This window comes from Microtus oregoni, unplaced genomic scaffold, assembly GCF_018167655.1.
Source record: "Microtus oregoni isolate MIOR12 unplaced genomic scaffold, Mior012 000042F_ref0000377, whole genome shotgun sequence".
Lineage (NCBI taxonomy): Eukaryota > Metazoa > Chordata > Mammalia > Rodentia > Cricetidae > Microtus > Microtus oregoni.
This window is the reverse complement of record NW_024543209.1, coordinates 14,608,965-14,632,102: the sequence shown is the minus strand read 5'-3', so window position 1 is coordinate 14,632,102 and position 23,138 is coordinate 14,608,965. Positions and strand designations below refer to the sequence as shown.

General features: G+C 39.8%; 1 protein-coding gene across 1 annotated transcript in view; it reads right to left on the bottom strand.

Moving 5' to 3' along the window:
• Positions 1 to 23,138, bottom strand: part of Gmds (GDP-mannose 4,6-dehydratase) — a 542,397-nt gene that overhangs the window by 114,718 nt on the left and 404,541 nt on the right. The window contains exon 8 of the mRNA XM_041632801.1: positions 876 to 994. Within this exon, the coding sequence (XP_041488735.1) occupies positions 876 to 994 (119 nt within the window). The remainder of the gene's footprint in view (positions 1 to 875; positions 995 to 23,138) is intronic.

Sequence of the window (23,138 nt, the reverse complement as noted above, 5' to 3'; positions counted from 1 at the left end):
ACAAAAAGAATTCTTCATAGTGATTTATCACAATTGTTTTCATATTCCAATAAAATTTTGTGTGATGCCACAAGCATGAGTAAGGCATGTACCGCACTGGGAGAGCTTGTATGAAGGAAAGCACACCAACTGCTGGAACACAGAGGGATCTGAAGGCTGGGCAGCAGCAATGTATCAGTCTCGGTGTCCAGGGGTTGGTGGCTTATTGTATTCAGGTAAGAGAAAGTCACTGTCTGTAGGTCATGCAAACAGGTACAGCATGACAGAGTACTAAGTCACAGTCACTCTTAATGGCTCAAGGAAAACAAAAGTATAATCCACCTGAAACTCTTCTCTAAATTTTCGATGGTTTCTGACTCTTAAAATAAAATGTAAGCTGTGCAGCGGTAGCACACACTTTTAATCCCAGAACTCAGGAGGCAGAGGCAGATGGATCTCAGAGTTTGAGTCCAGCTTGATCTACAGAGTTCCAGGACAGCAACCACTTTGTGCATGTGTGTGTGTGTGTATACATATATGTATGAATATATACTTATATGTACGTATATATGAAAGTGCTGAAAAATACTGAGTAATGTTTTCACATTGGTCTCATAAAAGGATACAGGTAACTGTAATAAAGTCATTATACAACACAGAATTTACCTTACCATAAATTTTAAGTTCAAAAAATAAAAATAAATCTTGAGAAGACTGGTTTAGAAGCTGATAAAGATTTGACATACTAACTGGAGTTGGATATGAGACTCATAAAGGACCTCCTATATTGTTTTACAAGAGACTGAGAGAGGGAGATGGGAAGCAGAATCAAGTAGAAGAGCATGAACAACAAAGACCCGGTGAGCAAGCAGCAAGCAACCAGCAGGTGTACTTACACAATGGTTTTTCCGATGTGCATGAATGATTTCTCAACAAATTCACGGACGCTATGAACTTCCCCAGTGGCTATAACAAAGTCTTCTGGCTCATCATTTTGCAACATTAGCCACATAGCCTAGAGAGAAAGAAGTAAAGTCATGTGAGAGTTACTTCATGATCAGGGTGGGAATGTAATAGTATCAAAACACATGATTGGATATGGAAGTTAGAATTGGAAAATGAGTGTGAACTTAATGTAGTATTTTAATTACTGAAGATAGCTCGTATAATTTAATATACATCAGAAAAATTTGAAGAACATCTTGATGTGAATGCTTGTCCTGATCATTGGCTCAGGGAATCTTTATTTTCAGCAGGCCAGGAGATTCCTACACAGTAGGTCTCCAGACCACAAGTTAAGAGGAAACCATATATCAATACCAAGTGAATAACCTTTGTATATAATATTTATGCAAGAATAGCTTCAGAAGAATTTTTTAATTGTCCTTCTGCCACAGATGGCAGGCAAAAAAGAAAAAAAGTCTTTTAAAATCTTCAAAAGTAGATTCCCATTTCTCAAAAATTAAATGTAAAACATAGCAGTAAAAAGAAACACTGTTAGTAGAGTCAGATAGTAGAAACTACTACATTTGAACAAGTTGTCAACGTTGGATATCCAGCCTTCATAGTGTGATGGAAATGTTCATACTGAGAGTTAGAGAAGATGGTTGGCACAAATGAAGTAGCATTTTGAACCATGGACTAGGAGCAACTGCCACAATTGACTCTATTTGTTTAGAAAAGCATTTATCAGTAGTATGTAGGCCTACAGTTTCCACAGCTTAGAATTACATATCAACTGTACAGATATATGTATATATGGGGATATAGATTATGGGGCTGCAGAAATGTCTCAGTGTTTCATTCTACTCACTGCTCTCCCAGAAGACAGGAATTTGATTCCTAGTACTCACATCAGGCAGCGCCAACTGCCTGCTCCAGTGTTCCAGGGATCTGACCTGTCTATCTTCCATGGGCATCTGCACACACGTGCACACACACACACACACACACACACACACACACACACATCAAAAATATTTTTAAAACATAGGTGTAGCTGGTATTCATGTACAAGCGTAGGCCTGGGACTTCTTGTAGGCTATGATTGATCATGTGTCTCATAACCTGGAATGTATGCTCATTCCCAATTTGTCTCAAAAAGTTGACCTCTGCTGACATGTTCTGGACCAGGGTCCTGAGTCTACCTGTTGGGATAAGTGCTGTCTCACTGTGAACCAAACACACAATGCACGGTGCCCTACCCGGTCTCAAGCTGCCCTTTAGAACCCTTTTACTTCTCTTAATTAGGTGAAAACCTGCAGCACGCCGACCACACACACGTGTGCATAAGCATGCATGCACATATACAGACACACACAGACAAACACATACACATTTTGGCTTTTGTCAAACTATCTCTAGAGTTTTAGGAAAAAATATGTTTCCAGCTACAATTTCTGTTTGAACATTTGTCTGAGGGACTAGATGTGAACAGGGTAAATACAAACAAGTGTGTTTGACTCAGATTTCCAATCTAAAAAGTAACATTTTAGTCGACACTCCAGGACCACTCAGCTGATTTTTTTTCAAATCTCCTGTGAGTCTCTCTCTCTCTCTCTCTCTCTCTCTGAAGGAAACAAAGGATTAGAAGAAATGAAGGGACAAGAGTGACTTCAGGTTGCTGTAGGTCTGTCTACATGAGGACAGGTCAGGTCCTTAGGACTTGTATGTTCCTGGCAGGACTGGTGATCAGTGAGAGCCTCTTGCTTTCAAGGGAGCCAAAACCAAGAGTCGCTCTATTCTTTCCATCAGACTATCTGGGGCCTGTCAACTATCAATTTCTAGGCATTTCCTCTACAGTTCAAACTGTGCCAGACTCCAGTCTGGGAATGGGGAGGGAAAGGATATACAATTCCAGATCTATTTGTTATTGCTAAAGAGTTTACTGGTTTTTTAACAGAGGGATAAGGCTTTGTTTAAATTTCTACAGAGCATAATTAATGATTATTGACTGGTAAATGAAGAACAGGTGACACTTTGGATTAGAAGATAAACGATCCTGTGTTCTAGTGTGATAATGGGTTAGTAATTTGCTATAAAGTCGAGGCCCAGTGCATCCCCTCCAAATGCCAGATCATGTCCGGGAGACAAAGGCCCCTGTGTGAGGACAGAGCCCTCACATGGATCTGCTCCATTTGTTCTTTGATGGATGGCACAACCGAGGCGAGAGTTCACCCATTCTCACCTTCCTGTTCACATGTGGGACCACACGACCCGTGACAGGATGGGCCATGGGCTATGAGCAAATCAACACCTAGCTTTGACTTTTGAAGGAAGAAGCAGTTATGAGGCTACATGTTTTAAATATCAGTGACCTCTTCTGTCTCTCAAGGAATCAAAGAGGAAAAGCAGGAGTCATCTGGCGTTCTTATGGTGCCCTTTAAGGATGTGACTGACTCAGCCATTTCCTCAGATATTATTTACTTTCATTCTTGACCTGATTACCAGCCCCCCCACATGCATGGGCACACACATATGTACATGTGTGCATGCGTGCACACATACACACACACACACGCACACACACACTCACACACATCCTTCCTGTTTTTTCATCCATCATACAAGGAGAAAAGCAAATCACTTAAGGGATATACCAGAGTAAGATTCTTTTCCATGGAAATGTCCTTCAGTGGCAAGAGAACAATACAGTTTTCAACTCACTTCTCAATTCATTTTGCATTAAAGGCCCATGAGGTTAAGGGAAATCTGACGCTGTACAATTGATGTTTGACAACCAAGTTGAGATAAGTGTAGATATTATATTTGTAATATGCTTTACTGCAACTATATAATTAACCTATCTGCTTTACAAATCTAATTTAGAGGAATAAAAAGCAACTTTACATTTGTAAATTTTAGACAAAAACACCCCTTCATAGTCTTCTCTTCAGCTCTTCAAATGATAAATATGAACACAAGAGGTTCAGGAGCCCTGGTGAGAGGCCAATCTTCCTTGATCAGTACGTTGCCAGCTCCAGTGGCTGCTCACAGTGGCCCAGTGAAGGAGAACACTGAAAATACATCACCACAGACGACTGGCTACACTGATTCCATGCATGCCGTTTGGGGTATGATGTGTGTTTTCTTAAAAATCTGGATCCTACAATTGCTTCCACTTTGTCATTAATCTCCAGTTCAGTATCCAAGCCACGAACACTGATTAACTGAGTTGGCACCATGAATAACAAGATTGGTTAATCAAGGTGATGTTTAACTATGTGCATCTGACTGCTGCTTTGTTAAGCTTAATATTTTTGTGTTTATGAGCTATTTTTATTTATTATGTGTGTATTTATATGCTAATTGTCATGAAAATATTAATTATATAGACATATGCACGTAATATAGGGGAGAAAATCTAGGAAATAATTCTAATGTATGCTTGCTTCTGATTGGATAAAGGTCGGAAGGACATAGCCTGTGGTAGTGGTCTTATTCTCATCCAGTGGGATTAACAATACCTTTAAAATATTTTAGTATTTTTCTGTCAGTGGACAAGCCTTAACTATAAGGATAATTGAGATAATACTAACACATACGTAGTTAAGAATCTATGAGAAATTTCTATGGTGTTTTTAATTAAAATTTTTCAGGTTTAAAAAAAGTGATTTATAAAAGAACCTGAATGAAAAAACTAAACATGAAAAAATGTTAAATTGATCATTTATGGCTGTATAAACCATTCTAAAAGATAGTGACTTCAGCGTTTTGTTGCTTGGAACTTCTGGAGGGCTCAGAGGACACAGCTAATCTTGATTTCTGGTGATTCGGGCTATGTGGATCAGGCTAGACTATGGAATGGTGATGGCTTCCCTCCCGGACCTTAGAGCCTAGGCTTACCTACATTTAGGACTCCTCATGATTATTCTTTATGGACATGGTTTCCCATCATTTTACCCTGGCTCTGGCTTCTTACCTGGTATCTATTCCCATAAAGGTGAACAGAGTTGAAGGCCTTAAAAGGGCTTGTCTTGAAAGCTGATGTTCAGCTGGAGCCTCCTGCTCGCCCGTGTATGGTCCAGGAAGCCCCATTTCTGTCTCTCTCTCTTTCTCCAAACCCTGCCTGCTCAGAAAGTCTCCAAACAAAGAAAAGGCACCAAAAGTCTAGTTCTGCACTCTTGGAACTACTGCAGTTTCCTTCTCTATTGCTACCAGGCACCCAAGTCCCCAGCTAAGCACTCAGCGTTTGACCACACTTAGGCACAAATCTAGCTTGTGGCAGACATGCCATCACCCCTTACCTACATTTTATAAAACTTTCATGCCCTGCCTGGGGTGTGCAAGACTTCTCTGGCCTCTCTGAGACCTGAGACTGGTGAAACCACTTGGGAGTTGCTTTGTTCAATATATCTGTTGTTATACTTTTTCAGTTTAGGGAAGAAACTTATTATGGGGAAAGGGGGCAGCAAACCTATTACCTGCTATCACTTTCTAGGCAAGCTTTTGGTTGTAGTCAGTCCATTATCAAACACAGGGAAAACAGAATTTCTCTTCTTACGGACATAGTCACACTGCAAAAAGATGTGCAGGATGGGTGCGGTAATTACATCTGTTTCTAGAAGGATCTACCACAAAAGGATATTGTGTGCGGGATTTACTGCCAAATGGATATTTAGGTACTGCAACAAATCCATACAGCTGTGTGTATTTGTTTGCAACAGGGTCTCAGAATGTTCTGGCACTCTCTCCATGTAGCCCAGGCTATTGTGGTACTAGAAAGAGTCCTGTTTTGCCTCCTGATGACATCATAGGAACACACCACCATTCTTGGCTCTACACTTTCAGTTTCTTTGTAAAGTTCCATATATCCCTTAAATTGCCCAATCATTGGTTTATATGATGGAAAAATAATTTAAAGACTGGCACCTGTGATGGAGAAGCTCACTTTCCGGTCGCTATAATCTGACAAGTGTTCTATCTTGGCCCAACACCACTACTGTCACAACACACTTCCCAGAAGTAGCTCTTTCCTGGAGCACACCCAGCCACCTACCTCAGCCAGGTGTTTCCAATTACCTGCTCCCACTCAATACTCAGGTAAGCCATTCTAGAATTAGTGTCTGGCTCAGTGGGGACAATTTAGTAGCCTTATGAATGGTAGAGGAAATTTCTTTACACTTATGAGCACCTAATTGGCTACCTCCTTGCTTTAAGCTCCTGGTTGTAGTATGTAAATCTCTTCAAATCCATTTGCCTTTCAGTGACCATACTCATCAAGCCTGTCTAAACCACCGGAGTGTGACCTTGAGACTCAACTTCTGGACTGCTTCTACATTCCTTTCAATAGTAGGTCCTGGTGTTACCATAGGCCTTTCCTTCCCATTAACTAACTACTATGCCATGAACTAAATACAGGGCAGTATCAGCCCAAATATAAAGAGTTTATAATTTTCTATCTGCCACATTACAAAAGCAAGAGAAACTAGTTTTAATGTTTTATTTAATCCAATATAATTAGTATCTTATCCTGATATAAACATTATCCAGGTATTCCACATACCTTTACTATTTTCTAAATCTTTGTACTTATAGCATAGTTCAAATCAGAAGAGCTCTGTGGCCACATGAGAGCATGTCATGCTGTACAGTGCAAGGCAAAGAGTAGGCTTCAGATTAAGGAAAGAACGCTGGCATACTATATGACACCCTACCCGAATCCTGCTTGCACAATCCTGCTAAGGGCTCTAGGGAAGAAGAACACTCCTGGAGAAATAATCCCACCTCTCCCTCACCTTCACACACTGTGTCCACACCCTGACTTCTGCATCCATTTCATCAGTCATGCTAAGTTAGGAAAGCAAACGAACTTGAAAATAGCATATCCAGGTTTACCTTTATTGACAGTGACATTTGACTGACTGCCTCAATTACATACAAATTGGCAAGGATAGCATATACCCTATTTCCTGCCAGAATACCTGTGATAAACACCCAAAGAACATTTATGGGTTTGGTGAGATGTGATAAAGGTGGCAGGAATTCTCAAATTTCAGCATACATCAGAATCATCTGGGAGATGAAAAGAGATTGCTGGACCTCTTTAGCCCAGAAGATTCTAACTGAAAGGCCTGGATGGCTCCACAGAGCCTGCAGGCACAACAAATTCATGGGAAAGCTGGCATGTTGCTCTGAATATACTCAGAGCTCTACTGGGGTCAGTCTTGGCACCAGACTGCCTGGGATTCAATTACAGATGGCTGCTTATAGGTAACTGCTGGTAAGCTAACCTGATACTAAAGAATACCCTATCTTATGGGGTTGTTTTAAGACTAACATTTAGCTAACATCTAAAGTGTCTGCAAGTGTATCCAGGACATAGGAAGTGCTAAAAAAAAAACCCTATTATTTATTAGCAGGAGACGGGTGATGACAATGATTATGTAGCTTGGGAGAATGACCAGCCCCGCCCCATGACAAAACTCTTGTACCCATAAATGGCAAAGGGAAGGATGGCCTATTGGGTGGGGTGATTAAATCCCAAGTCAGTTAGTCAGAGCCACAGAATTTTATAGCTGGAAGGGGCCTCAGAGGTGTTCTCATTCAATTCAACTCACTCTAAAGATGAAGCAACTGAAACCAGAGAGATTAAGTGGCTCGCCTACAGACACACACGCATTTCAGTGTGGAGCTGGAGCGGAACTCCAGCTCCATCAAGTGCTTTCTGTTGCACTATGATAAAGCATAGAGCAGGTGACAAACTGTTGCAGCCTGACCCAGACAGCAGACCAAGCAGTTAAAACATTTATGAACTATCTGCTAGAAGCTAGTCTCTGGAGGTGTTCTCGGAAGGGACACAGAACAGATGCTGTGCCTGGGTTGGGAACTTTTGAAACTTACATAGAAAAGACAAACTCCTTGTGGTATCTGTGAGCCAGAAGTCATGGCTCCTTTTAAAATAAAGTTTTCCTTCCAATGAATAACACTGACCCCACCCACCAGTCCAGCTGAAGGTGAATAAAAGTCACTGAACCAGGTGACTGTCACTGTGCTTCCTGACTAAGTGACCTCCTTATAATGAATGGAGACCTGACAAGTCTGGATCAATCATAGTGTCAAAGACGCCTGCATGAGACATAGACAGCACAGGGTCCACTGAGGCTGCTGGAGCCTGCTCCATACGGATGCAGAGGAAGGTTTGCCCAGGGGTAGTATGACCAGCACCAAGAGGGCAACTTATAAGAGTAGAGGAGTCAGAATGGAGAATGGAGCAGAGGACAGAAGCATTGAGCAAAGTAAGGCTTACTCTCTGAGTCTGAGACATATACCCAAGGCTCCTATGACAGATCTCTTTCTGATTTGAGTTGGTTTCTGGTCTGTGTGCCAACAAACTCAGATGAAGACAGCTAGAGGCCAAGCATGAGTTATGGACCTGCAAGCCTCTATCTGTTCTAAGAGGCAAATGGAGGATTCAGTGGGGAAGCATCATGTGCCTACTGGCCACCCAAGTGTATCCTGCCATCGAAGAGGTGCCAACATGAAAGCAGGGGTGCTGCGTATCAGTTGTTAGTGTCTGTGACCATCATTCAGCTCGTGTGTAACAATAACAGCAATAGTGAGCAAGGCTGACCACCATTTTAGTAACTGGGAACCTAGTGTCCCATTTGATTTTACTCATGGAAACTCTTCAAATATGTATCCTCAGAAAGACCAATTACAAAAGTCACATTGTCGAGTTGAAAGTCACTCTTCTATTAGCATTCTTAAAAATACTCTTGTATAGAATAGCTGTGATAATTCTTTCTGTAATTTTATTTGCTGAATTTGAAAATGCCAACTATAATAAGTAGACGAGCTCTGTTCTTATGGATGGTCAGACTGCTCTACCTGCTTTGGTTTGGCTTGTGATCCTCGTATGCCTGTTACAAAGATGCCTAGATGCTGGCTCTGAAACGTTTTTGATTAATGCAGATAAAAAAGGAAGCCATCCACATTTAAGAAAATACTGATCATGACAGTTGAATGTGAGTTCAGTGACACAGGAGAAATTACATCATTCAATACACACACACACACACACACACACACACACACACGTCCTTCAGTAAGAACAAATCCACACTAAACAAAGCTAAAGAACAAAACAGCTCATTTTGTTCTCCAATATTTAAAATACAAATAAAAAGTTTGTTCTACAAACACAATTATTAAAACATACACAGAAGATCATAGGAGACTTTAAAAATTTTAATCACATATAACTAAAGAAAACTTAGAAAAAAAGCCTATAATAAATTAGCATTATCAAAAAATGTTTCAAATATTTTAAAACTTTTTATAGCTAAAAATATTTTTAAGGAATCTTTAGAAAAATATATAATTTATTAGATCATAGGAAGCTATTACTTTTATTTTTGGTGACTAAAATTTTAAGTTTGACCAGAATCAATGATTGCTCAATATTGTTAACCAAAAAAATCTATAACCACGTAACACGGTAAGTAATGTAGCCTAGGCAAATATTAAAGACTAAGATCTAAGAGGACTCTTTTCTGTTAATATAATAAATTTTTAACATTAATTTCATGTGAATGAACGAACAGTATCTTCATTGTTTTCTTGAACACTATTTTAGTGTTGTATTTTTTTGCTTGTGTCAATGAGTGTCAAAATATTGTTCTTTTAATATATGAAAGTATTTGCATAGTGCTTTATTACAGATCATCAGATGTTGGCTGGAGGCAAAATAAAACAGAGACGCTCCAGTTGGGAAATCTCACTAGTAATGAAAAGCAAGAATCTTTAACACATTCAGTTTTCCTCCCACTTTTTTTCCCTCAAGTATACAGTGATTTATTTGCCTCACAACTGGTGATATTAAATGCCAGAGGAAAAAACAAACAAACAAAAAATTAAAAGAGATAAAACTAAAACCTTCACTTCCTTAAAAATGAAACAGAAAGCTAGTAAGAAAAAAGCAGAAACTCCAAGATGGAGCTCTGAGATCTTGACATAAATCAAAAGTAACACAGTGGAAATCCACTCAAGGAAGGCCAAGGAAGCCTGACTGAGCAGCAGCAGAGACACACTGGTAGCTCTGTCAGGTTAGCCCTTTTCTTTCTGTGTCACACACACTGCTTGCTGTTCCCATTTATCCTAGCTGCCAAAGGTGAGGTGTCCACAGGCAGGAATCGGAAGTAGTTCCTATTCATTTTTTCTCCTCCCTAATACTAATTATCTTGTCGTTCGGTACTGACTGAAAAGACAAAATGCCCATTCTTTTGCAGAAGTGCAGGCTCTGGCTGATGGGTTACTCACGATGAAACTGAGGGCTGTACCCAGGCTGCGGTTGGGACAGCGCAGCTCAGAGCTGGCTGCCAGGCAGGCTAGCGAAGGCCACGCTCACACAGCGAGCAGCCAGACCAGCCTTTCAAGTCAAGTGTTGGCTTGTAGACACATCAGTTAATCAGCTATGAAATCACCACCACAATGTACTTATTGATCACACAGGGCTAATGACGCAACTCTTGGCCTGGAGAGGATGTGTGCTTCATTCTCTCGGTCTCCAACCTTCAGAGAAAGAGCACTTTGAGCAGTGTTTACGAAAGGCAGATACTAACTGTGATCTGAACCTTCCTGGGGAGTTGGGCGATGCTCAGTCTTCCCGTGGTGTGCACCCAGCACATTCACACTCGCTGCTCTCAAAGAACTAGACGGCGTTTTCACTTCATTATACTTTGGAGGAAAGTTTTCAAAATGCCTCAAACTGTCTGGACTCAAACAAAATTTTAATGCCATTTCTGTAGATTTTAGTCTTGCTTTGAGATCCTAGAGAATGCTGATTACTTTATGAAAGAATAGCATCAAAGATAATCTACTTACTATTCTAGAAAATTAAAAATCAATATTTACAAAAGCTGTCAATTTTGTAGTGGTCTTCATGTCTCCAGACCATTGGCACACTTTCACTGCTCCTGAGAGTGAGCTAGTAGACACACGTGATAATCATGCTACACATCCTATTGTTTTGGTAAGCAGGAAAGGGAAAAACAAGGCAGGTGAGGGTGATGAGTGCTGTTAGACCTGCTTTGAGACACTCTACGGTGGATCAAGGGTCATTCAGAATACAAACCCAGATGTCTCTTCTCAACTTACTAGCTCCAGTGTTCTGTCCTCTAGAGTGCATCCTCTCAGCTACAAAAACAAAGAACCAATTTGGTTCTGAGTGGGGTAAGAGGATGGTGCAATTAGACTGGAGAATCAGTGAATTAAGTCTTACAGATAAACTTTCAGTACATCAATTCTCCAAAGACACAGAAATAAAGCCCCAGGGTCTCCCTTAGAGTAATGTGGGGAATGTCCCGCCCCCTTCAGTGTGCACTTCTTGCTATAAGACTTGGATACAAACTGAGTGTGCAGATATTAGAGAGTAGGGTCAGTGTGAGAACAAACTTGATTAAGTGACAACACGATTGCTTCTTTCTATTTTCTTTCATATATAGATTGCCCTGTATGTAACACACTCCAGGAAAAATAAAAATAAAAAACCCAAGAAAAATCCAAGTATTGTATTTCTACCAGTACAATGGACTGTATGTTCACTTTGGGTAACCAATGGGGACAATAGGACATTCCAGTTGGTATTATGATGGTTCTGTAAGGCAGTGGGAACCAGTTTTTGTCTATAGGACACTTGCTGTTTTCTATTTAGTGTTAGATTGGAACTTTTCTAGGACCACCATGGAAAGGGGCAAGAAAGGACTAACCATTTGCTCTGAAATAGTCATGGTGCCCATTACTACAGTGCTCAGGATACACACCAGAAGACAGCGCCACCTGCTGGTGCTGCCCCTGCAGGCCCATGCCAATAGGAGAGTCTCTAGGCGCCAACACTCCTGACTGTTCTTGTTGTGCTCTATTTCATGCAGTACAACCATGAGAGCTGGAGATTAAGAGTGAAGAAAATGCTGTGTTTATTTCTCTAAAATGAACTTATTCTCAGCAAAAAAAGAAAGAGAGAAAGAAAGAAAGAAAGAAAAAAAGCAGCGCCAGCAGCTTAGAAAGCTTTCTGCAATAACGTATATACTTTTATACATGATAGAAGGTACTTGTTACACCTGTGGGACAACTTGGGAAAGGAAATGTAAAAACATGAACTCAAAACAAAACTGTGGATCTGGGGAGATGGCTTATTTGAGCATCTGAGTTCCTTTTTCAGCACCAATATGAAAAGTCAGGAATGGTAGCATGTGTTTGTAATGGAAGTGCTGGGGGCAGGGGCAGAGACTGGAGAATCCCCAAGGTTCATTGGTCAGGGAAAGACTCTGCCTCAAAAAGGAAGGTAGATAGATGGTTCCTGAGGTTGACCTCTGGTCCCCTCACACATGTACTTATATATTAATGTATATTTATGAATTTATGACCCTCCGGGGGAGGGAGAACATGTACAGGTGATGTGGACTGAAATGGCCATAGAGACGAGAGGTAAAGCATGTGGGTGTGTTCATCCATCCAAATGGAGTATTTTTATAGGAAAATAAATGGACATGAAGGGAGAGTTTCCCCATTACACTGCAGAAAGAATTCAGCGAGGCTTGTGGCTTGGTAGGCTTGTTGCTTTAGACTACTTCCTTAACTTATTTCACCAAGATTTTCTTACACAGGTTAGAGGGTTTTAGATATCCCGCCCAATAATATATGGAGAGCACTTTGTGATCTACCGAATATTATTGCTATTATAAACAATAATATTATTGGATAGAATTCCTGGGTTATTATCTGAGAGATCAGTGTTCCATAATGATCCTCAAGATATGATGTGATAATTCCCTGGGATGTTATCATACAAAACATAGAAATACAGTATTTTTCAGAGCACTAATTCTTTTAATATGCATTTTAGAAAAGAATCTGGGCTTTCAACATTTTATCCTTAGGAATTTCTGCTTCCTGCCCAAAATGGGTTGGGTAACATCAAACTTTGAAAACAGCACAAACCTCTGGTAGTGTGTGTGTGTGTGTGTGTGTGTGTGTGTACATGCATGTGCAGGTGCACGTGCGCATGTCTCATATGTAGCTTTCTGCTACTTCATGAAAATAAATTTGTATTATACAGGGAGGTGTTTCTAAGTGGGTAGCCTTGTTTTCTCAATGGTGAGCTACAATATTTGTTAATAAATGCCATTCTCTTGCCAAAGACATTTCTAAATAGTAAAAAACTGTATTTTGACATCTCAGTGAGGAAGAAAAACCTGTAAGTAGAGTCTAAACAGAAGGGTGAGCAATAGATTTAAAAAAATCAAATCCTTTAAAAGGTAGATACCAAATTAAACCAACCCAAAATAAAACAAACAAACAAAAACTTTAAAAACTGATCCCAAGCTTCAGATTGTGCTGTTTGGAACCAGATTGTAATGTAAGCATACCAGAACCCTAATGCCATACTTTAGTCAACATTATTTTCCTAATTATCTTGGCTTAAGTGTTTCCAAGCTTTACTGTTTATTTTGGCAAAAGGCCTCTTAGCTCCTCCACTATCTTCCTAGAGCTGGGACAGTGTTAACAAGGTCAGGTAGGAATACAACCCATTAATAGGCATCAATGGCTGTGGTCTGAAAACTTTTCAAACAGATAAGAAGGCAACTGGGCAGCCTGAACACAGAAGGGAATAAGACTAAGCCTCCTAAGTGTTCTTTTGCCATAGCTCTGGTGAGAGTAATCAGGAGGCTTTCCTCAACACTCTCGTCAGAAAATCAAGTAAATTCACTCTATTGTTTAAGTTTACAGATGGAGAAACTGAGACAAGCTTAGAAGGCTGACCTGCAAAGGGTCACATGGCGACTGATCAGGAACACAAGGCAAATTTCCTGCTCCCTCGGCCAGTTTTCCACCCCATCTACCCGTTGAAACGAAACAGCAGAAGCTTAGTTTTTGATAAGCAGTTCCATGAAAACACATCCTGTGCCAGATTCTCTCTGGTGCCCAAAGACACTCCCTGATGGGGTTGAGGGCTCACAGAACCCTTTAACTCCTTCACACCCTGGGAATAGGCCCTGGAGATAGCAAGAAAGCTAGAGGCCTTGGGAAGGCTCTCCGAGATTCCATCCAGAGCTCTTCTTTCTTCCTGTCCCATATCCTATTTCTAATGCCAAAGGCTGAGGTGTGGAAGTCTTTTGACGACTCCTTTGCATATGCCTGGTCCCCTGATTAGCTTCTTGACTTCAGCCCCCAACTGCACACATTCTCTCTCACTGTGGACAGATGGCTATGCTTTCTGAAAGCTAAATGAAATGGGAGGTTTTGTCTTTATAAAGAATCCACTCCTCCCTCAGGCACAGCATCAGGATGCTAGACTGTAATGGTGATGACTACTGTGATGGCTCTCTCCCTCTCCCTTTCATCCTGCTTTGGACAGAGAAATTAGAAGTTAGGAACTTAAGCTAACGAAAATGGTATCGCTGGAGAACTCCTGAGAGCTGGTGGGTTTGTTTGTGCTTTAGCAGTAAGGAAGGTGGGCTGCCAAGAGGTGTTCTTTCCAGCTGGGGACAGGCTCAGTGTCAGAATCCACAACTGTCCCCTAGATCAAATGGTGAAGAAAAAATGCCTTCAGAATCAGAATGAAAGCCAATAAAGAAATGGGACAGTATATTTATATCTCACATATCAAACTCTGATAACTTCTTCTACTGAACAAATAGCCTTGCTTTGAAAAGTTACTTCTCACTTTTACACAGAACCAGCCAGTCTGAGATAGTTCGGCCTGCAATGGATGCCTTCCTAAAATGCAATCAGCTTGATTTTTTTTTTTTTCCCACAAAGGGAGTTGAGTCAGCCTCACCAGAACTTCTGGCTACATGTGGTGTGTGCTTCCATCTACCTTGCTAAAACCAACCAACCAAACAAACACAAAGAACAACCAGAGTTCTATTAGAAACAAAATTTCAAACTGCAACAACTGGTTGATCCCCTAACTACACTGAAGAAGTACATTTGGGTCATTTCAGCAATGTGGTCTTATAGGAATTCCCTGAGAAATTATTTCCTCTAAGGAATCCGACTCAAATGTAAAGTTGAGCAGGGACCCCACACTATCTTCTCATACCATCAACTCACTGAGCACTGAACTTTATCCAGGTAAGTTGAGAATAAAATGAAGTTTATAAAATGTGACTTTTAAGGTAGATTCCATATTTAATAATACTTGTTTTCCTACTTTTCGGAAATTCTTTACATAAGAAATATAAGCCAGAATAGGGAATATGATTTTAGAACTGGAAACATTTCCCAGACCCCTCTTCCATTTTGTTAAATGTATAAGAGAAAACATTATCTTCAGCATATGTAATTATGAAGCAATTGCTCATAGATGTCTCATGCAATGCAAATAACAATAACCTTTAAGTACTAGTACTGAAGAATACAGGGGCTTCCTATCTGAGAAGCCTAAGTCCTAGCTCATCTAAAGTCAATTCAGAGTGTTTCAAAGAAGAAATGACAGATAGGAATTAACTGTACTCTGCCCATCTTTTTGAATGTACTTCAGATAATACCAAAAGACAAAAACAGAATGTGCCTCAGCTGGACCTCCCTTGAATTCTTCTCTGAGCTGCCACTTCTCCCTCAGTCCCAGGGCTGACCTCTGAGTCAAGCCAGATGGAACTGAGAGAGACGTCAAGTAAGTGCTGAAAAGGTGACTTGAGGTTCTGGCAGCTGAGTCTGGAGCTAGTTGCTTTGCAAACTCTCTGGGGGGTTGCTGCTTTCCAATTTCTTAGGAATGTTTAATTCTCCTCATCCCTTCACTGCATCTCCTCTGGAGAGGTCAGGGAAGCCTGTGACATCCCCGGAGGGCACTGCCTAACTAAATTAGGATGAGATAACTTTGGACTCTCTCCCAAACACGAAAATACAAGGGAGGGAATTTCATTAAAAGCAGAAGACTAGGTGATCCAAGTTAATCCCAGCTTTAAGCTGCTGTAGCAAAGCTAGCTGTTTATATTTTGACTTTTCTGTGACAGTTCATTGATTGCCATGCCATCCATGTGAAGTATGCATTGACCACTGGTGGCCAAACCTTGGCTTTGTAATAGAGGTATAAATGGAATGTACTGGTATTAAAATAAATATATGGCTTGTTTATATGTTACTTTTTAAAGCAGAAGAACCAGGAGTTAAAAAAAAATAAACATTTCATTACTTTGGTTTTTAAATATCTTTAAAATCACAAAACAACAAACTTTCATAGGTAATAGGAGTCATTAATTATATATATGTGTGTAAACATAAGAATATCTAATGTCAGTTTAGTAAGGCATAAAACATCATGGGACATCCTTTCTGTTAAATCTAGAAATATTTGAAAGAATACATTGTAACTATTTAAAATGACAACACAATAGATATAGAAACCTAGTGATTTCATCATTTGCTTCTAAAATTTTAAGTTATATTTAAATATTTTGAGATAATTATGATATTATATCACTTCCCTTTATTTCTTCCCTCCAAGCCCTCCCATATATTCTTCTTTGTTCTCTTTCAAATTCATGACCTGATTTTAATTGTTGTTTTATGTGTTTGTGTGTGTGTGTGTGTATTTCTAAATATATAATTACAACCTGTTTAGTCCATATACTGCTACTTGTATGTATATACTTTTAGGGCTCATCATTTTGGTATTGGATAACCAACTGGTATGATCTTTCTGCAGGGAAAACTATTCTGCTCACAGCATTCCTTAGTTGCCTGTAGTTCTTTGTTTGAGGTTGAGATCTCATGAGTATTCCCCTTTCTGCATTTGGTATGTCGATTGGTATCATCCTTGTTCAGCTCATGTTTATACATCTGTGTAGGTTTGACTTCATGGGTATAGCTACTGACATTTCTAGGAGACACAGTCTTCCAGCAACTTACTACTGTTCCTCTTCTCACCCTTCTTCTGAAACAATCCCTAAGCCGTAGGTGCAGGAACCATATTGTAGATGTATCTGTTGGGACTGGGCTTGACAATTTTGCATTCTAAAAACTTTGATTTCAGAAGTAGCAGGTGTCCACAAGATCTGAGAGATAAAATGCTGAAGAATACAAATTTGTTGCATATCTTGAATTTTCATCTACTAAGAAAACGCTATATCTACTAATTCTTTAAGGAAAAGATGTTTTTTATTAGCTACTATCTCATGTATGGTTTGCCCTGTTTTCTAGTAGGTTAACCACACTCCAAAGAATGACCTCATGGCCATGAGTACACATGATTATATGGGCAGCATAAACTGGCAACAGTAGGCAGAAAAAAAGAAGACAGGAAGTTAGGAGGAGATGAAGGTGCATGCGGGAAGAACAGAGAGTGAATATGACCAAAATATTGTATGAATGTATGAAATGCTCAAAATACATTGTATGCATGTATGAAATGCTCAAAAATAATATTACACTTAAAGCCTGAAGACAACAATCAATTTTAGAACTGGCTGGAAAAACCTTGCCATGGCAATCAAAAATATCTTTTGTTTCTTTTGAATATTTGTAACTTGTGAAAACTGAATTTATAACTATTATTTACCTACTGGCAATTTAAAAGACATATGCTTGGGTTTCTCAATTTTGTAGTTAAGTTTGTAAATTTCCATTTACAAACACACATGTTTGTATATGTGTGAGTGTAAGTGGACATATAGATGTAAGTGTGGGTACCAGGGAGATCAGAAAAGTGCATTGGATCCTGTGGAATTGGAATTACAAGTACTTTTGAGCCACTTGATACAGGAGTTAGCATCTGAACCCTGGTGTTCTGCAACAGCACCAGGTACTCTACTGCTGAGTCATCTCTCTAGCATCAACGTTTTCCATTTTGGATTCTTTTCACTATTCCCTGACTACTATAAAAGATAAAACGCAGTAGGTACAGGTTGAAGGAAGTCACTTCTCAGATTGTTTTGCATTCTATGGGCAGCAAAGTGAGTAATGATAAAAATCGCTTGCTGTACAATATCATACTTAAAGTTAGCTGCCTACTGGTATAAGTAGTTCTTAGAAAAGTCCTCTATTGTGGTTCGGTGATCCTGTGTACTATGCCAACTAATACTTAGTGATAACTAACATGAAGCAACACACACTACACACTAGCAGCAAGTAACTGAAAATAAAGAGCAAATAGATCTTGCTTCTGGAAGCCTGAGTATAGTAGAGGTAAATAGTCTACCCTGTCAGTAAATAAAATTAAACTGTCTGAATTTAAAATATCAAAAAGTGAGTTAAGAATCTCCTTCAGTTCAGGAAAGAAAAGGGTGTTTGAGCTTATGGTGATTTACTTCTCATATAAAGTACAAGTTAAAGACACACTGAAGAAATAAAAACCCAGGAAATACTGGGATGGGTTGACTGTTATTCCTGCTCCCTCCATCATGGATAGTTTGGAACTGTTCTATTAATTACTTAATTACCAAACAGGAAAACTGAAGCTGAAGCTTAAGCTTTAACCTTATTTTTTTTTAATTTCTAACAAACCAAAAATCCATTGACTCAGATAAGTCAAATCTAACTTTTTTATGATTTCATCTTTTGTTAAGAATACTAAATAAAAACTTTAAGTATTTCATAATTATCTGCTTAATTTTTAAAAATGGTTATTAACTTTACTATGTCATGGATCCTTTTGAGAATAGGGGAAAGTAAAAACTCCCTCTTTCATGAAAGTGACATTAATGTGGAATATACACATGGGTATGTTCCTGTGTCAGATTTCATGGGATTGCCTGATCTCTTTAGACCCTGTGTTATAAATTTTTGAATCATAGAAGTAAACCATGATTTCCACTGGACCTTGCTGAAGACCAATTTTAAAGTACTACATGCTATGAGGGCTCAAAGGAGTATGAGAGATAGTCTCATAGTGGGAGACTTGACAGGTACAGGTTAAAACTGGAGCTACTGTCCACAGGACTGCTGGAGTGGTTGTGGGATGGTCGCTTCCTCCTCACAGATCCAGAGGCTGTGACATGACCTCCAGCACAGCGGAAAGACAGTGTATGGAACAGTGCTTGCTTTGTCAGGGGAAGCCACTGTGTAAATGTTAGTTGTTGGCTTTATGAAGTCAAACTTGCCTTCCTGTTTTAAGAGCCAACTATTGAATAGCAAAGCAAAAATTTTTACTGAAAAAGTGAAAGCAAGATGTCAGAGTCTTAACTGTAATCATTCAAATATGTCTTCTTGATGAGCACAGAAGATCATTTAATCAGACTAAGCAAAAGCAACCAGTCAACTGTTCTAATAATGTTTCTTAAAAATTGCGATATAGGAGGAAACAGAATTGCCTAAGTGCAAACTGAGTTGAGTCTTCCTGAGTGCTTGATCTGATGCTCAGCCTGTGGTTTGATAAAAACTTGGACATGGGCTTTTCTCCTCATTTTCAGACAATACCAGGAATGTTTGTTCTGTGAAAAATAAGTTACTCAAGTATCCTTTATTAGTTTCATATACTATGTAAATTAAAATTAAATGAAAGTGACATATTTTAAAGACAAAGCCACTTTTAAATGCAATTAGTTATTATATTTTATATGCTGAAAAAGCTCCTGCTTCTCCCCCCAAAACATCGTTCTCTTTTGGAGTTAAGACCCTAGAGTCTCAATGTACAAATACCCAGGAGCATAGCAGCTACTAGACCAGTGTTTCTCAACCTTCATAATGCTGTGCCCTTCTGACATAGTTGTTGTGGTAACCCCAAAAGGGGTTGTGACCCACAGGTTGAGAATCACTGTATAGATAGTCAAACGACACTACATTCACATTTAACTGTAGCCGCTGAGGCTGGCTGTGCTGGGACCTACTGTCTGCTCTTCCTAAAAGGACAGAGGAAACACAAGGAAGGTCAAAGCTGTTTGGATCCCAGCTTTGTTACTTTGTGATGGGGATGCTGGACAAGTCATCTCACTTGTAAAGTAAGGGTAATAATGTGTCTTTTATAGGTTAATTTTTTAAAATAAAATAAAAAAGAATGTAAAGTTTCTATAATGGTGGTTGGCATATAGTAGTGGATCACTGAAAAGTTACTATAGCTCGTAGTTGATGCTGTTCTACCAAACTACATAAAATACCATATAGTTAGAGCATGCGGCTCTCCTAAGACTCTCTAGAAGTGCATGCTACTTCGAGTGAGAGTCACAAGGAAAAGCAGCAAAAGAAGACAATGGATGGGACCTGCTAAGGACAAGGAAAATGACTATGATTAGGAAGTGCTTTAGAGCACACGTGGAGATAATCTGAAGAACACAGCTTCCTGAGTTATTCTTTCCAGCTCCAGAAAGCTGATGGTCTGACTCTGTATGTAAATAAAAAAGACAACTTTAAGTGCAGCAGGAATTTCAGAATTTCAGTGGATAAGCCCCAGGAGTGCTCACTAAAGGACACCTAGACACTTTATAAATCAGCCGTAGTCACAGAGTAGAATGAGAAGAGCCCGAGAGAGACTTGGTGGACAAAGTTCCTCCTCAGTGCTGTGCCTCTACTGTCATGTCACTGGGGATAGTTTATAAGCTCTTGGACATAGTCAAGAGTTTGTAGAAAAGAGAATTCAGAGAGACCTGAAACATTACCAAAGGCCCAAATAGTCATCATTTTGTCTGTATTCTTCTGTGCAGGTTCTAACAGTTGGTTTCTGGAAGGGGGGCTTTGTTGAACACATCATCTTTACATTACAACCCAATATTTCTCATAAAGTTGGGATACATTTTCAGAGTGAAATAGAAGGTAAAAATATTGCACAAGGAACTTTTAGTAGTCACTAGTTGGGACTCACATTGAAAAGCAACATTCTTCTTTCTCTGTAAATGGCAGTGCCTGATAACCCTTCACTGCCAAGGAAAACAGAGGATGGGTGTGAGCAATACGCCAAACCTGTGTTCAGAAGAGTCAGAGAACTCGGGCTCTGCTATTAACTCAAGAAGAGGTTGAGCCTGGTCTACAAGAGCTAGTTCCAGGACAGGAACCAAAAGCTACGGAGAAACCCTGTCTCGAAAAATCAAAAAAAAAAAAAAAAAAAAAAAGAAGAGGTTGAACACCGGACGGCGGAGGCGGGCGGCGGAGGCGGCCAGTGGAGGCAGCCAGAAGGGACACCTCCTCAGCCGGCTGGGATGGACTGGGACCGGCTGGGACTGGCTGGGACCAGAGCGGCAGCAGAGGACACAGGCCGCAGGCGGCGGGAACCGTAGTGGCAGCAGAAGCAGGCTGCAGGGACCAAGTGCAACACCTAGAGCAGATCGCCCTACTACAATTAAATCAAAGAGGTAGGCCTTCGGTTGGGGAGGTCCCTGGCAAAGGAGGAGCCGGGTCCTATTCCTGAAGACCCTTCTGAGGGGTGAGAGGGATCTTGGCCCCCCGGCAGGAACCAGGAAACAGAGCAAGGGCATTTTGTAAGAGGAGCCCCTGGCCAGCAGGGAAACCTGAACCAGTTTTAACAGACCCCTTAGATAGCATCAATAGGAGGAGATGGGCAGGCGCCAAGGCAAGAATTCACCCAATAACCTGAAAAACAGCATGAAAACAGCAGAACCCAATGATCTTAGAACAGAAGGTCTTCAACACCCTAACACAGAAGAAGTGGAAAAAATTGACTTAATGAAAGCAATAGAGTCCCTTAAACAACATGTGAAAAATGCCCTTATAGAAATGGATGAGAAGTATAACCAAAAATTTGAAGAAATGAGTAAATACGTACATAATACCTTGGGAAATCAAGAAAGAACGATCAAACAGGTAATGGAAACAGTTCAAGAATTGAAAACTGAAATGGAAGCAAGGAAGAAAACACAAACTGAGGACCAGCTGGATATGGAAAATCTAGGTCAATGGGCAGAGCCTACAGAAACAAGCATAATCAATAGAATACAAGAAATAGAAGAAAGAATCTCAGATTCTGAGGACACCATAGAGAAAATAAATGCTCTGATCAAAGAAAACTGCAAAGCCAACAAATTCTCATTACAAAACATTCAGGAATTATGGGACACAATAAAAAGACCAAACCTAAGAATAGTAGGAATAGATGAAGGAGAAGAGTCACAGCTCAAAGGCCCAGAAAATATTTTGAACAAAATTATGGAAGAAAACTTTCCCAACATAAAGAAAGATATTCCTTTGAATATTCAAGAAGCATACAGAACACCAAACAGACTGGATCAAAGAAAAACATCCCCTCGCCATATAATAATCAAAACACAAAATATACAGGTTAAAGAAAGAATACTAAGAGCTGCAAAGGAAAAAGGCCAAGTAACTTATAAAGGTAAACCGATCAGACTTACACCTGATTTCTCTATGGAAACAATGAAAGCCAGAAGGTCCTGGATAGAAGTACTGCAGAAGCTAAGAGACCATGGATGCAAGCCCAGACTACTATACCCAGCCAAGCTTTCGTTCACTATAAATGGAGAAAACAAGACATTCCAGGATAAGAACAAATTTAAACAATACGTAGCCATGAATCCAGCCCTACAGAAAATAATAGAAGGAAAATCGCAACCCAAGGAATCCAACATTGCCAACACTGCCTACAATAACTGAGGCATCTAGCGACCCTTCACTAGCACAACTCAAAGAAGGGAGACACAAAATTTCTACTTCCAAAAACAATAAGAATATCCAGCGTAAACAACCACTGGTCATTAATATCACTTAATATTAATGGTCTCAATTCACCTATAAAAAGGCACAGGCTAAGAGATTGGATACGAAAACAGGATCCAACATTCTGCTGTTTGCAAGAAACACATCTCAACCACAAAGACAGGCATCTACTCAGAGTAAAGGGTTGGGAAAAGGTCTTTCAAGCAAATGGTCCTAAGAAAAAAGCAGGTGTGGCCATATTAATTTCTAACAAAACTGACTTCAAACTAAAATCAATCAGAAGAGATCGAGATGGACACTTTATACTCATAACAAGAACAATTTGTCAGGATGATGTCTCAATCCTGAATATTTACGCCCCTAATATAAAAGCACCCACTTATGTAAAAGAAATATTACTAAAACTCAAGGCAGACATCAAACCACACACACTAGTAGTAGGAGATTTCAATACACCTCTCTCAGCAATGGACAGGTCAATCAGACAGAAACCTAATAGAGAAGTAAGAGAATTACTGGAGGTAATGAAGCAAATGGACTTAACAGACATCTATAGAACATTCCACCCAAATAGGAAAGAATATACCTTCTTCTCTGCA